The following is a 16,602-nucleotide window of genomic DNA, read 5'->3' on the forward strand; positions in this document are numbered from 1 at the left end:
TTCAGTGATTTAGTCATTCATGGAATAATGCAGTTTTTGATGAACTTGATGTGTCACAGAGAAGGTGGAGTTATCGTTTTAAGTTTTACTTAGCTCTGGGAAGGGAAAGAGGCCTGTCCAATACCCAGCCTAAATGTTGTCTAGCTGCAGCATCCTGTGACTCACACTCCCCAGGCCCGGAGTGGCTCTCAGCAGGGACCTTAAATGCCAACAAGACTATGGCTAGAATATGGATTCAACATATGCATAGTTTATTAGAAGCAAAAATATATTTTTATTAGTAAGAGGCTTATGCCTGTAACCCTAGCTACTTGGGAAGCCAAGAGTCAAAGGATTGCGGTTTGAGGCCAGGTCAGGCAGAAACATTTGTGAAATCTCATTTTGAAAATAATAAGCAATACATACACACATACATGCGTATACATAATATGTACATATTTTTATAAAAACACCCAAATCAGCTGAGTGCTCGTTGTTCATGCCTGTAATCTTAGCTATTCAGGAGGCTGAGAACTGAGGATCATGGTTTGAAGCCAGCCCAGGCAAGAAAGCCTATGTGATTCTTATCTCAAATTAATCAGCAAAAACCTAGAAGTGGGTCTGTGGCTCAAGTGATACAGCACTAGCCTTGAGCAAAAAAGTTTAGAGGCAGTGTCTAGACCCTGAGTTCAAGTTCTGAAACTGACACACACACACACACACACACACACACACACACACACACACACACACACACACCAAGAAATGTAAGCCTATATGTTGATCAGACTTAATTTTCTGACTGCTTTGAGGAGAACCCCCTAGGGTGCTGTATGCCTTCAGCACTAGTGCTGTGTTATAAAAACTCTTCCCCTGTCTGAAAAACACCAGGCCATCGTCATAGCAACCCAAATGGCACATCTCTCAGACCATCACTCATTCCTGCTATGAAACTCAAGTGCCCAGTTCTCACTACAGACGTGCAAATCAGCACTGATTTTCTCCGATGGGCTCCTAGGTGCATCTGCTCACAGAGGGCCATTTATGCTCCTGAAGGACGCCGGAACCCGTGACTTAAACAGCTCAGACGCTGTGCTCTGAACATGGCTGAGTTTTCACAAGGAGACAGCCAGGTGGGGCTCTTGAAGAGGAAGAAAATGGCAGAGTTCTGGATTAAAATTTCACCAAATTCAAAATCCCACTGGGACAGAACTCTGCCATTTGGTTACAAGGTTTTAAGATCTGAAAAGAAAAAAATCTTATCCTCAAAAGGTGTGAGGCAGATTTAATTTCTAATCTGTCATCTTTGGATTTGAGACATTCTCAGAAATTCCCCCTTCATACAAAGCAAAGACATTCAAAATGTTTATTTTGTTGTCCTTGTCCACCATGTTTTCTTTCCCACAGGATTTCTTACTGTTGCTCCTCATGTGGTCTCTTGATTTTTATTGTCTCATTTATTATTTTTTTATCAGCTTTTTTTATTAAAGAATTTATTAACATTGATTTTTACATCATGTTTCAAATGACATGTTTAACAAACAAGTGTTCAAGAAGGGAATCTCTATATACAACCACTGGCACTTAGTTTTTAGAACATAATCCAAATTAGGCTAAGGGTTTGTATGTCATAGAAACATATTAATTTATGAAATAAAACATTATGTCTATAGAGTCATAGGTTTTCATATCTATATAGTTATGTTTATATTTCCATTACCATGTCCATAGCATTGGGTATGCAAATATTGAGTCCTCGCTCTTGTACTCTTTGGACTTAATAGCCACATATTAGGGATACCATGCGCCTTTTGTTCCTTAGGTCTTGACTTGTCTCACTCAACATGATTCACTCTAGATTCATCTACTTCCCTGCGAATGCCATTATTTTATCTTGTCTGTTGACTATGTAGAATTCCATTGTGTACATATACCACATTTTCTGTATCCATTCATCTGCAGTAGGGCATCTGGATTGTTTCCATCGCCTGGCTATTGTGAATAATGCAGAGATGAACATAGCTGAGCAGGTGTCCTTATAATATCTTGGGTCATGATGTTCAGGATAGATGCCCAGAAGTGGTATGGTGGGATTGTAGGGAAGGTCAATTTTCAGTTCTTTAAGAAACCTCCACGCTGCTTTCCAGAGTGGCTGAACTAGTCTACATTCCCACCAGCAGTGTAGTAGGGTTCCTTTTTCTCCACAACCCTGCCAGCATCTGTCATTGTCTGAGTTCAAAATCTTGGCCATTCTTGTTGGGGTAAGGTGGTATCTCAGGGTTGTTTTTATTTGCATTTCCTTTATGACCATGGATGATGAACATTTTCTCAAATGCTTTTCTGCCATTTTAATCTCTTCTTCTGATAAGTCTCTCTCTTTTATTTTTTTATATTATACCACAGAATATCATCTGTTACATTGCACTCATTTCAAATCTACAAATTCATTTAAATGTGGTTTAGAATGTTTTCCCCAGTGTTTACAACCTTTTTCTTTAGTATTTCTCCAAACTGTGTGTGTGTGTTTGTATGTGCCAGTCCAGGGACTTGAACTCAAAGCTCAGGCTGACACTTGAGCCACAGCTCCAATTCTGGCCTTTTGGTGGTTAATTGGAAATAATCTTATGGACATTTCTGCCTGGACTGGCTTTGAACCACAATCCTCAGACCTCAGTCCCCTGAGTAGCTGGGATTAGAGGTGTGAGCCACCAGCGCCTAGCTCCATTATGGCTTTGATACGTGTCTCCTTATTGGCTAATGATGTTGAACATGTTTTCATGTGCTCGTTAGTCATTTGTCTATCACATCTGGAGAAATGTCTATTCAGACTTTTGCCTAAGTTTTAATTAGACCATGGTCTTTTCCTTGTGAAGTAAAGCTTTATATATTCTAGATCCAAATATCTTATCACATATAGGATTTGAAAATATTTTCTTCCACTTGGGATTAAAAAGCATCTCCATTTTCTATATGTTATTCTTTGATGCACAGGAGTTTTCATTCTGGTAAAAACCTGATTAATCTATATTTTCCCCTCTTTTGTTGCATGTGCTTTTGGTTTCTGGAATCTGAGTCTACTTTTATTTCTCTCTGAGAGTTTTCTGCAGCAATCATGGAGTGTCTGCTCAAAACCCCAGCCCCGGACAGGACTTGATCTCCCTTCCCATCCTGTCTCAGCAGGTGAGGGCAGTGATTCCTTATGGAGGAGACCTGTCCATGTGGGAGCACGGGTCCTCACTCCACTGCCCTTGGGGATGAGGCTGGGCCTCCTAGCCCTGACTCGGCCTCAATTCCCAAGTCCTAAAAGTCTAGCCGGACCCAGATCGTTCCCCTACCCAGCCCAGCACTTACGACCTTCATCTTAGAGACTTCACAGTTTCCTTTCTGAGTATCTCCCTTTCCGAAGTTTGAAAGTTCAAGAACTATACTCTAGCAACAGTTGTTTCATCAGATACATCAAATGTCTTTAGAAGACATATTTTGCTTGTCATCCTATTACTGGATTTAGACACATCCCTTAAAATCCATTATTTTTGTCACATAGGTTTAGATACTGAAGACAATAGAGCCTTTTAAAACCCACAGGAGCCACACTTTATCTCAAAAGCTACCCAGCTGCTCTGACGGTAGAGGTAAGAGGACTGCAACCTGAAGCCAGGCCTGGCAAAAACTGTGAGACCCTATCTGAAAAGCAAACTAAAGCAACAAAGGCTGGGGGAGTGGCTCAAATGGTAGAACATCTGCCTGGCAAGTGGGAGAGCACCCCTCCCCCGTGATTACGGTCACCACGAGCCTCTCCGTGGCCTTGGTCTGTTCCCCCTGCAGGCGGAGGAAAATGAGCAAACCCAGCTTTGAATGCCAGTCCTCTGGGCATCACAATGGTGACGGTTCAGAGGCTCTCCCTGGTGGGTCGTGGCTTCACATACACAGTGCCGTGACAACCTTTCCCTCTGACCACAGTTCTGCATCTCCTGCTGCCACCTCCTCCTCCCTGGAGAGAGGGGGAAGAAATGAAGTCATATCCATTGTAAGGGCGTTGGCTCAGAGCCTGACTGCCAGCGGATGGAGGTCAAGGTGAAATCAACACACGTCCTGAGTCACCTCATGGGAGAGAGTCACCCACTGAACAGCAGCTCCCACCTCACATGTACCAAGAGTGAGAGACCAACAGTGTGCCGACTAACCGACTGCTGGGGTCTACTCTTTACTGCAACGGGTCAGGTGGACATCCCCACCTGCACTCTTCTCTCCACAGCAGCGGCCACGGTATCCTGGATGCTGGACTCCCTGGAGCATCTTTACATGCTTGACAATTTTCATCATGGGTAGTGGAAATTATCCCTAACCTGGAAAGTTGTACCATGAGTCCAGCCCCACTGAAATCTTACAACTTCAAACGAATGGCTTAGGACACAAATGAAGTTGCACTTAAATTCCACTGAGGTCGGTCTTAACCTGAGGGCAGGGAGCTTGCCAATCAGGTCACCAGTGGCACAAGCCAGCTAGTTGCCATTAACTTGGCATCTGGAGAGTCAGGGCCTCAAGCTCCACCTCCAGTGACCCCTGGATCAGTACTTAGTACCCTAGTTCTTACCTGATTCCCGCGTTCGGCCCCGCACCAGCTCACTCCAGGGCCCGGCCCCAATGGCGTTGAAGGCCTGCATCTGCAGCTCGTACTCGGTCCACTCCTCCAGCTCCTCAATGGTGAGCTCCCTCTCCAGCCGGTCATTGACGATTTGGGCCAGTGCTGAGGACGGGAGGTCTGAGCGCCAGTACTTCACCCTGTAGCCCACAGACTCGGGGTTCCCATTGTACTGGGAATCAGGCAGAGGCTGCCAAGGAACAAGAGGCTGTGACAGTGAGCTGACTCCTTAAAGCAGCGGCTGTTCAAGGCTTTGAAAGGGCCAATTCTATTTAAACCACTTTCTTGGTGGGGGGATAACTTTAGGACTTTCTATCCACCCCCCTCGGAAACTTTTCTTTTATTAACGAGACCAAACCCTGTCTGGATTTAGCCGGACATAATTTCTTTTAATCCATGTTGGCTTATTTTGGTGGGGGACATGTTCTGATTAAACACTGGACGGGCTCTCTTACAAATGCTGAGCATTGGTGCCACGTTGACTGAGCTTAAGAGTTTACCAGTCCTGCATGTAGTCCCCTCCTCGTCCCCCCCAAGTTCTAAGAAGAGAGAGTAAATACTAATGAAGAAGGGATCCTGGGCTGTCCTGAGATCCTGCACTGCTTGCACAATGCAGATTCTCAGATTCTCAGGAGAGGCTCCTCCAGACACTGCCTAAGAGCAATCGCCCACTCCTCCCCCCACACGCCCACCCCCGCCCCACTCACCACCCAGCGCAGTCGCAGGCTGGTCTCACTGGCCGTGCGTACGGAGACGCTGCTAGGAGCCACATCAGGTGGGGCCTGCAGGGTCTGGATGACGCGGGAGGACTGGCTGAAAGGACTTGGACCAACGATGTTCACTTGCCGCATCCGAAATCTACAGGGGAAATTGGTGACACACATCTCCAGGGAAGGGCACAGGAGCATGTCCACCTGTACCACGGAGGCCACTGGGGAAAACGCAGATTATGGTCACGGCCCTTGTCCTGAAAAACCTTTCAAAGACTGATCTTTTGCAAGCCCATGAGGCTTCCTAAAGGAAGCAAACAGGCTGAAGAAAATAGCCACTGTCACTGGCTGACTCCAGTTTAGGAACCCTAATAAAAGCAAGTTGAGATGAGTTAGGGAAGGGCTGTGTGTATGTGTGTGTGTGTACATGTGCATGCTTGCGTGCATGCATGCGTGCATACATGCTGGTACTAGGGCTTGAACTCAAGGCGTGGGTGCTGTTCCTTAGCCCTTTCACTCATGGAGAGTGCTCTACCACTTGAGTCACGGTTCCATTTCCCACTTTTTGGTGGTTACTTGGAGATAGGAATCTCACCATCTTTCCTGCCTGTGATCCTCTGATCTAAGCCTCCTGAATAGCCAGGATTACAGGCCTGAGCCACTGTGGTTGGCTTGGGTAAGATTTTCTTTAAGGTTTAGATAATGCTTTCTGTATTTTCTTTACCTGTATGCATACTTATTCAAGACTGATTTACATACAATAAAAACCCCAAACATAGATACACACACCTATTACAGAGGTTCCCCAAGTTTACATGAATTCAAGATAGGGACACTGACTCCTAATCACAGTTTCTAATCTTTGCAATAATTACACAGCTTCAACTAATTTCACATGGCAAGTCTTGAATCCCAGTAGCTCATTTTAAGCTAAATGTGTTTTTTCCCCTCTAAAAATGAGTGTATTGTGTCTTGAATCATCTGCTCTCAGCTTAGGAATGATGTTAACACGAATAGACATTTAAACATCTCTCTCATTAGTTTCTTTCATTTTTTTTTAAACTCTAACTTTGGTATTGTACTGATCAAAAAAAGAAAGGCTCTTCACAAAGACGTGATTTCACCTTTCACTTCTTGAATTAGGAATTCATATCCTTTCATTCCCAGAGCTCACAAGATATATCCATCCAGGCAGAACAATGACACTATCAAACCCCACTTCTGGCAATAACTGGAAGTTCCATCTCCCTCAAGGATCTTACGGGAAGTTAAAACATCACTAACAGCTTATGATGGCTCTACCCTTTGTGAAGGCCAAGGATTTACTGCTTGGAGAAGTTTCAGGAGCAAGAGGTGAAATTCAAATGGCGTGTTGAGTACTTGATTAGTGAATGGCCACTCCGGGTTCTGGGAGGGGGAAGCAGAGGGTCTTCCAGGACATCTGCTTTGTATGTATCACACTGAGCTAACGTTCCCAAAGAAAGGCTGGTCCCAGCTGAGCTCTGCAAAGAGAAGTGCCACATCCCCACGACTGGGCAATGATGCCAGCCCCTTCTACAGGGTACTGGGTTGGGCATAGCTCACCTAAGCCTACTGTCTGGGAATGAGATTCCTTGCAATAATAACCAGAAGGCACCGTGTGAGACCTGACTCTGGTGGCTCATCAGCTGCAGTTCTCACCTGTAGTGAGTGTACGGTGTGAGGTTAGGGATCTCCAGCATCTGGGCGTCAGGCTCATTCTCCTCCTCATAAAGGCTGACCCACTCCTCCTCATCACCGATCGCTCCAACCTGTGGAAAGGGATCCTGACATGAGCCGGTGATGTTCGGGGACTGAGGCCACCAGGTATCCTACGCCTGACTGTGTGTGGTGAGCCAAGCTGAGCCACGATAGGCTCCACATCCTGGACATGCCGGGTCCTGAACACATCTTTCTCAAGCCTTTGAGATATAGGCCCTTGCTTGTCCCACCACTGAGTCTGGATGGGTTTTACATCCAAGGTCACAAGAAAATGAGCCGCAGGAGGGCTGGGCCTGAGCCCGAAAGGCCACGGCAGATGTAAAGGACCCACCCACAGTTCCATCATTCCTCCTGACAGGTCAGAACTCAGAGGTCCAGATCCTGGGCAATGACAGAGCCATGAGCCCAGGCTCCTCTCTAGCCCACACCTCTTCCTCCACCTTATTGCCACATGGACTGCTCTAGACAGACAGCAAGGACTCCGGCCAGCCCAGGAACTCCAGGAGCCCCTCTACACTGCAGGAATGGCCTGGCCTCTGCAGCCACGGGGTCTTAGGGGCCTAGAGGCCACACACAGAGGGCAGATCCTGAGCACACAAGGCGTGCGGGGGCCAAACAAGCTAGTCAAGCGGGAGCAGCCAGGGACCTGACGTTTAACGTTTCCTAAGTGACTTAAGTGACAGAATAGGAATCGTGCTCATTAAGTTCACAGAGGAAAGCAAGTTGGCGGGTGGCCAAGTCATGGAGGGTGGCCTGAGGATTCATGACGACCTTGGTAAACTGCAGCTGGCACAGGAAGGACAAGGAAGACACAGTAAACACCCATGCGGGTACAGAAGAGAGGTGGGGGAGCTTCCTGAAGAAAGCAGTCCCCAGAGCTCCCTGTGCTTTTTAAGGGCAGGAAAGTAACTGGTGGCCCTTCAGAAAAGTGAAGGCAGGGGTGTCACATGACCAGACTACTGGAGTTTCTGGTGGAACTCAAGAGTTCCAAAGGCAAAGACTGGCACACATCTCTCCACGCTTGGGTCCCCGCAGGTGGAATTAAGGCACGTGTTGACTGTCACATGGACATGCTGCAGTCTACCTGCAAAGAGGAATTACTCAGCTTTAAAGAGGAATGGAATATCAAGGCTTAATGTTAGGTGGAGGTACCTCAGGAGCTTTCAGCTGGGTGACAGAAACCAGGCCCAAGGTCCACGTGTACAAGATTCCTTTTTATAAGCCATCTGCAACAGACCATTCATGGAGACACAATGGCTGTTGCAAGGGCGGGCGACAAAAGAACAGGGAAAGACTGTGGGTGCACAGGAGATGACATTTTGGGAGCAATGGAAATGTGTAGAATTAAGAAGCGTTGTCGATTGCCAAACATTGTAAATCTACTATCTGTAAAATGGTCAGTTTTATGTTTTATGAGTTGCATCTCAACTGAAATAGAAATGTTAACATCAAATGTCGGTTGCTGGCCCCAAACATCTGGTAGAGAAAGATCTGGATGTCAGAGGAGATGTCAAGCAGCCAGGATCCTGCAAAGCAGCAAGGCAGAGGACGCTGGGTATGAGGGAGACGGCCATCTGTGAAGCTGGAGGAGGCCAGAGTGCCCTGCACCACCAACCAGTGACCACCCCCAGCACCTGCAGCTCAGCCTTGACTCTGACTGCGGGGCTCTGTATGAACGGGTGCTCCTGTGCTGTCTACTTCCTGGCACCTCTGACTGAGTGAGGGCAAAGCAGATGTATGGTGAGTTTATCCTTTAAGGCTTCAAGTTGTGACAATGGGGCTTCAGTTACCTTTGAAAGACACTTCATTCTCTGTCTGTCTCTCTGTCTCCCAGGCCCTCCTAGAATGAAGGCGAGGTCCGGGGTGATGGAGCTCTGAGAACCGCTAGATTCCATCTGTCGGTCTGTCTGTCTGTCTCCCAAGCTAGCAATGATTCACCTAGCCCTGTGCACTTCCCCGATCCTGGGGACAGCCTGGCCCATTCAGGCACCAGGCTTCATAACTCACACCCATCCCACCACTCATGTGACCAAGAGAAATGAAGGAGACCTGGCAAGACTCCGGGGAGAGGGAGAGGCAAGATGATGCTGGAAGGACAAGGAGAGAGAGGGGCAGCTCGAGGCAGAGAAGCTGATCTAGTTCCTCCGAGCACACAGGGTCTTCCGTGCAATCAGCTACGAGCCCAGTGACACTATGAGCAGTGACACTGCTAGGTGGGAGGCCAGCAGCAAGCTGAACCTTTACTCCACTCTCCTCGAGCAGGGCAAGCTGGGAGGTCCAAGTCTTCCCCTTCTAGCCCACCTGTTCCCACGGTTCTATAGATGATTCCCGAATGGCTTTCTGGAGAAGAAGTGGCTGGTTAACTTTGGGGCTTCTGTTCTGCCCAGCATGGTCTACAGTTTGTGGGCCAGGACCAAATGGACTGGAAGAAGAGAGACCAGCCTCCCTACACCTGTCCCCTGCTCTGTCCTTTCTGGATGGGTTATCCCCCCCCATCCCTTCATCCCCCTCCCCCCCACTGCCAACGCCTTTGGGAATCCTCTGTGGACAGTGTTCCCTCTTCCCGCTACTCCACTGTTAGGGACATCTTCATGACAGTGTCCCCGGTGTCCCCTGACTGGGCTATGGGATTATAACTTCCTTGTCCTGTGTCTCGGGACATGTATGATCTCTGATATGTGGCCATCTATACATGGCACTCACACCCATCTAAGGTGGTGTTAGAAGTCTTGAAATCTACGCACCCAATGTGTGTCTAACAGTCAGGTTACTCCTCAAGGGAGCCAATAAGATGGCGAGATTGCTTTGGAGAGAGGCTGAGTCCAAGTACTCAGAGGAAAGGAAGAATGCCCACATAAGACATAAGAAAGTTACAACAGGCACAGAGCAATAAACCATAACCTTTGGCTTAGCAACTTTTAATTAGAAACTAACATCACAATATTTAAGCCAATCAACAGAGGGTCAAATATAGATGGAGTATGGGCAACCTATAAAACAAGCCAAAGTTTGGTTCCCTTCCTGTTCATGTCAATAAAGTTTTATTGACACACAGCTATGTTCATTGGTTTATGTATGTGTGTGTGTGTGAACTACCTCTGCTTTAGTCCACCTGCCAGGCTGCTATGGCTTCAACGCATACATGGGTACTGGGTCTTAATGATTATTGTTGTCCAGCATTTCTTCTGGGTTCCAGCCTAAGCTTGGTGCTTCACCCATGGACAAAAATGCAAATGATGATGTGAATGACTGAACATTTAGCATCGAAAATTTAGATGTTCAGCATGGAGCTCCAGAAATGAGTTATTACCCAACATGCCATTTACTTATCGACCCTGAGGGAGAAATTTATATTCCCATGACAACAGGTTTACAATCTTTAAAGAGGTCAGGACTGTTTAATCCTCACTGGCTTACTTGTTAGGTTTCTAAGCTGTCATGATAGAGTGTTTTAGAAGTAACCGCACACTTACTATCAATGCACTGGCCATATACAGAGAGACAGAACTCTTTCACATAAAACAAATCCAAGTTCCCATGAGAAAGCTGCGATTTTGAAAGGCTTTTTTCCTCCCCTTCTTTTAATGCCAGAAAACGGCACTTTGTAGTATTTGTTACAAATGCGGAGGCAAAATGCATTTCAAAGACTATTAGGCAGGGCAAGTCCCTTACCCTATTAAGGGACATGGGGTCCCCCACTGCAGGCACAGGAGCGTTGTCCCAACAACAGGATGCCGACAGGATCGAGGTCTGTCTTTTTGTGCTAGTCTTGGGGCTTGAACTCAAGGCTTGGGCGCTGTCCCCTAACTTTTGCTTAAGGCTAGCATTCAATCACGTGAGCCACACAGCTCCACTTCTGGCTTGCTGGTGTTTACCTGGAGATAAGTGTGTCACAGATGTTCCCGCCCAGGCTGGCTTTGAACTGCAGTCTTCAGGTCTCAATTTCCCAAGTAGCTAGGATTAGTGCACCTGTCCTGTCAGGCCTGCCTTCGACACCAGCTGGCCAGAACCCTCTTTAAGAACAGGGAAGTCGCACAGCCCACCCCCAGCCAAGAACTGGATTTGCATGCACCAGGAAGGCAGCTTGGCTCAGCTGAGCCTTTGGGACGTCTTGTGGGGACCTCAAATGCTCAGCATCCCAGAGACGAGACCGAGGGGACAATCGTCTAGTTCACCTGCCCTCGAGCCGGCAGATGGAGGGAAACCCACTCTCTCTGCGTGGGATGAGGGAGGAGAGGGGAAAGACTCTGTCGGTGGAAACCTGTCATCCTGGCGCACCCTGCCAGGCTGGAACAACACTGTCAGCAGGAAAACTTGCACATCTTGCAATTTTGTGGACCCAGACCCTCTGCTTCTGCAAGGCATTGCTGTGCCCGAGCCGGATGAAGCGGCCCCAAATGAGGCGTGCTGCAGGGCACGGGGCAGAGGGACAGATGGGCTGCCGCACTCACACTGCTGGCAAAGGCATATCTCAACAGGAGGAGACCTGAGGCCAGCGAGCCCCCAAGGGCATGTCTGCAAACAGATCTGCAGAGCAGGGGGAACCAATGAGTTGCCCCAGGGGTCTTCCCACACCTTACCTGCTGCATGCCTGTGAAGGGGGCTGGGTGGGAGGGCTGCTTTGAAACAGCCCTGAGCTGTGTCCCAGCCCTGCTGTATTTTCTGGGCTTTTCTTTGGGGGAGGAGGGGTTGGTGTTTTCAGTTTTGTTCGGCTATTTAATATTCTTCTTATCAGCAGAAGCCAAGTGGGAGCATGAAGCAGATGCCTGGATTTCCTTCTTGCCTTATTTCTGCTCTAGACCTCTCTGGTGTGGCACTCTCTTGGTTTCCCTCGCCTTTCCTGGTTCTTCCTTTGCTGTTTTCAGCAATCCAAACAGCATCCATCACTGCACTCCTCTGGTGCCTCCTGTTATGTGTTTTCCTGCTTTGGGAAGACGTCCAGGCAACGGCAGGACCGCCATTAGAGCCCACTGCCCCTGGTCTAGTCAACATTAGTGGTCCAGCTCAGAGAGCTTAAGAGAGAGGGGGCAGTTCTCACTACCACTACTACATGACCAACCAAAGGGCAAGAGCCAGGGGCCCTGGGGACTCCTCATCTCACAAGGGCTTGAAAATGACAAGTCGTACTACAGGCGACCCCCAGCTAAAGAGGCCCTTCCCCCACCTTTACCCTACACAGGACAGGGACGGACACAAGTGCGTCCATGACAAGCTGGAGCCCTATGTCCTCCTCCCCCCCCTCCATTGCCTTCTGTGCCCCACCACTCAATCCTGCTCATCCTCCACACTGCCATTCCCTTAGTGTACTCTGGGGGTATTCACATTTCCTCCCACGATGAAAGGGCTGCCTGGGAGCTGCCATGGCTGCTGCTGTCCAGCAGACTCAGATATCCATCACCTGGGAAAGATCAGGATTCAAAATCTAAAGGAGGTACTGCTGATGTGCCACCATCAATATGCCCATCAATAAATCATCGTGAAGTCAGCACATTTGTCTCTCCCAAGCCTACTGCCCCAGCCCTCTGCCTTTGGGGTCCCTTCTATTTTATCTCCTAACAAAGGCACCTCTCTCTTCTCCCTGGGAACCTATGAGCGATAAGCCATTGCCATCTGACTTGTGATGTGGACCTCATCACTCTAGAAGGAGAGGAAAAGGCTCATTTTAAACAACAGAAGCTCTGTGATTTATTCCCTTCAAGACCTTCCTCAAACCTGTCTTTCTGCTTTAGAATGAACATCCTCTCCTGCCCAAACCCTGCTTATTCTCAGATCCAACTAAAATCTTATTCTGTCCCCCCATGGTACTTTCTCTGTTGTGTTCCTCAATCAATCAATCAGTCAGTTATCAATCAATCAATCAATCAATCACCCTCCTTCCTTCCCGAGTGCTCACAGTAACAATTCATTTCATCAATCCAGCCAGCCTCACTGGCACCTGTCATTACACCACACCCCAATCCTCCTCTCACTCTCCCCCCACCCCGCCCCCGCCACCCATGTGAACGCCTGCAGGGAGAAATTAGAACCATTTTCTTACCATTGTACTCTGCCATGTAACACAATACCCAGAATGCTCAAACCTAGAAAACAAATGTTTGCTGAATACAACAAATGAACGAATGAAATGATAAAAACCTAAAACCCAGGAAAGCGACACACAGAGGGCACAGAAGAGTGAGGAGGAAAGGCTGAGGGCACAGAGCAGTCCTGGAAAAGACCAGGAAGCTAGGATTTTGATAAACTTTAATTTGCTTTGACAGCTATGATTTATGTATGTGCTGACCTCCGCTTCTCGGAAATGACACTTGTGAAATGTTTTCCTTGGTCCTACTTGAGCTGTCACCTGTGTTATAGGCTCCCCCCCCCTTCTTCTTCTCCACTGTCGTTTTAAGAGTCCCCTAATAGGACCTTAAAGGATCTGATAGACTAATGAACAAAAAAAGCCACTTTACAACATTCCTCCTATGCAGACTTCTCAGGCCAGCCAGAGGAGGAGAGAGGTCTTCATTGTAGAGGTGTCATTACAGACAATCAAACAACAATAAACGTTTTGCAATATCCGAGCACTGTCACCTGTCACCATAGCACCTAGATCCTTAGGCAGGGCATTATACCAGAATAAAAGAGAAACGGTCTCAGCAAATTTACCCAGATGACCAAATTATTACTGAAGGATCCATTAGAGCCGACGACAGCTCTCCTATGTAGACTCGACAGGCTGTTCACAAATAATGTCATTCTTTTCCTTCCTATTATGAAAACAAAATCCAAACACAGTCAGGGTTGATTACAGTCGCATTGTTGACAGGTATTTATCAAGGTGCCACCACCTCCCTGTCATGGAGAGAGTCTACTGTGAGGGAGGAGAAGTGACACCCGTATAGATATTAAAGAGCGTAACAAGAGCATTTAGCCTGCATACCCGGAGGGAGGCAGCACACTGGTTCTTTCTTTCTTTTTTTTACCTGTAGAGGTGATAGGGTAATCAGGTGTACAGTTAAGGAAACAAAAGTTTTACATGAACTCAGGGCTTCACATTCTTGCTTAGCTTTTTGGCTCAAGGCTGGTGCTTTATCAACTGACCCATGCCTCCAGTTTTGGCTTTTGGATGGAGATACGAGTCTTGGAACTTTTTTTCTGCTTGAGTTGGCTTGGGATTGCAATCCTGGAGTCTCAGCCTCCTTGAAGAGCTAGGATTAGAGGTGTGAGCCATTGGTGCCTTTAAAGGTAAGAAATGCTCCTTTAGTTGTGGGGACTATTTCTGTCCCCAGTGAAGCTAAACTGCTCTGGTGGCCGGCCTGAATTCCCAAGTCTTTCTAGGGTTCAGTCCATCATTCAGTTCTCTCTGGAAGGTCATCTTTCTTCTACAGCCTTGTCTGTGTCCAGAGGCTTGCCTTTATTTTTATTTCCACGACCTTCTGTTTGTTAGGTGTCCAATATGTGCTAGACTAAAGCTTTAAGTGTAGTCATGTAGTCTTTTTACCTTGTTGCTGTCGTTGGTTGTGAGGCTCAAATTCAGGGCCTGGGTGCCGTCCGCGAGTCTCTTGCACAAGGCTAGCACTCCACCACTTTGAGCCATAGCTCCACTTCCAGTTTTTGAGTGGTTAATTGGAGATAAAGAGACTTCATGGGGATTTTTCTGCCCCAGCTCGCTTCAAACCATGATCCTCAGATCTAAGCCTCCTGAGTCTCGAGGATTACAAGTGTGAGTCACCGTGCCCGACTCTTGCCATCCTTAAAAATTAGTGACAGAATGGGGGCTTGAACACAGCCAGGTCTAGTTAAGAGGCCACTGGTGGGCCAGGGGGATGAGGGTGGGCACGGAACAGGGATGAGTTCTCTGCACAGTTAACATTTCCACCAACTCTGAGTGACAGAGAAGGGGGACACTTAGTCTGATAAACTGAACCTAAGTTGAAAATAACTTAAGTGGAAAATGCATTTAATACACCTGACCTACCAAACATTCATCGCTTAGCCTCACTTGCCTTAGGCATGCTCAGAATGTTACATTAGCCCCCTGGCTGGGCAAGGCATAGAACACAAAGCCTATTTTGTAAGCAAGTGTTGGCTATTATGAGAGACTCCACATGTACATCCACAGGGATCGGGAGAAAGTTGCAGACAGACAGACAGACAGACACACACACACACACACACAATGTAACAACCAAGATGTGATCCAGTGCGTGGCTCACAGGGAGCCTGGTTAGTTAGCCATGGCACGCTGGAGACACAGGAAAGCACACAGGAAAGGCAGTGATTCAGGACCCTGGTTGGTGGTGTGTGCCTGCACTCTCTCCAAGGGAAGGTCTCGCATTGAGCTCCTGTGAGACCCCAAGACAGGCCCCTATGTGGGCAGATCTTCCATAGGCCTTTCCCCGCATTACTGAGACAGAGGTGGCTCTCTACACATCATGTCTTGGGGCCAGGCAGGTGCCAGGCTCCTGGGACTGGATGTGGGAGCCGGTTCAAAGGAAAGGCATAGAGGAGGCCCCGACTTGCAACCTTCTGTCCATATGTTTGGCTTGAAACCCTGGGCATACAAACATCAACTTTTTATTCTTATTCCTTTTTTTGTGCCAGTACTGAGGTTTGAGCTCAGTGCTTGAAGCATAGCCCCTTAACTTTTATACTCAAGGCTGGCACTCTGACACTTGAGCCATGGCTCCACTTCTGCCTTTTTACTGGCTAATTGGAAATAAGAGTCTCACATGCTTTTTTCTGCTCAGATTGACTTTGAACCAGGACCCTGAGAGCTCAGCCTTGTAAGGAGTTAAGGTTGCAGGCATGAGCAATGGTGTCCATTGTCACACCAAAGATCTGAGAGGAGACAAAGGCATGCCGTGTCTGGCGGGATGTTTCCTCTAGGGCTGAGTTGAGAGGGAATCCATTGCAAAAGGCTCTAGATAAGGGACATGGAGGGGGAGAAAGCCCGGTGTCCCGCTGCAAGACAGGCCTGCAGGTGACACAGTGACAATCAGAAAAATGGAACCTTGTCTGTAATCTTCATCCATTAGCCCCCGAACCATCCCCTGATACCTTCCAAGCAGGTTCCACACAGGAAAGCGCCACTGCAGAGGGCATGGCAGCCTGGAAGCCTGGATATCTGTAAGCCCTGTGCCAGGCGCGGCCATGGCAGCCGACAGCTCCATCTCCTCTGCTCCTTAGTTACTGGAAGACTGGCACTGAGCAGACTTGCGCTTTATTTTATTAGCCCATAACACTCTCTAAAACAGCTCCTTTTAAGAAAATGGCTACTATTATGCACAAATAAGCACTAAGTGGGCCTCCCTCCCCACCCCTTCTCTGTTTTCCTCTTTCAGGATGGAAATGGTTTTATCTGTACCCAAAGTGTTGCCACTAGTGTCTTCATTACAGAAACCCCTGCCTAGAGCCTCCTCTCAGAAGACTGCATTTCCTGGCTGCTACAGCACAGCAAATGATTGTGCAGAGCAGTGGCTTGCAGAGGTAAGCAAGCAGGCAAATAGGTAAGGGGCAAATACCAACACACACCATGTGCATTCTTCT

General features: G+C 47.8%; 1 protein-coding gene across 1 annotated transcript in view; it reads right to left on the bottom strand.

Annotated features, from left to right (window-relative positions):
* Sdk1 (sidekick cell adhesion molecule 1) overlaps positions 1 to 16,602 on the bottom strand; it is an 803,720-nt gene that overhangs the window by 102,368 nt on the left and 684,750 nt on the right. Inside the window, exons 23-25 of the mRNA XM_090329832.1 lie at positions 7,012 to 7,121; positions 5,329 to 5,479; positions 4,574 to 4,811 (exon numbers count right to left, since the gene is read on the bottom strand). Of these exons, the coding sequence (XP_090185958.1) occupies positions 4,574 to 4,811; positions 5,329 to 5,479; positions 7,012 to 7,121 (499 nt within the window). The remainder of the gene's footprint in view (positions 1 to 4,573; positions 4,812 to 5,328; positions 5,480 to 7,011; positions 7,122 to 16,602) is intronic.

This window comes from Megascapheus bottae, chromosome 3 (genome assembly GCF_031878675.1).
Source record: "Megascapheus bottae isolate mThoBot1 chromosome 3, mThoBot2.hap1, whole genome shotgun sequence".
Classification (NCBI taxonomy): Eukaryota; Metazoa; Chordata; class Mammalia; order Rodentia; family Geomyidae; genus Megascapheus; species Megascapheus bottae.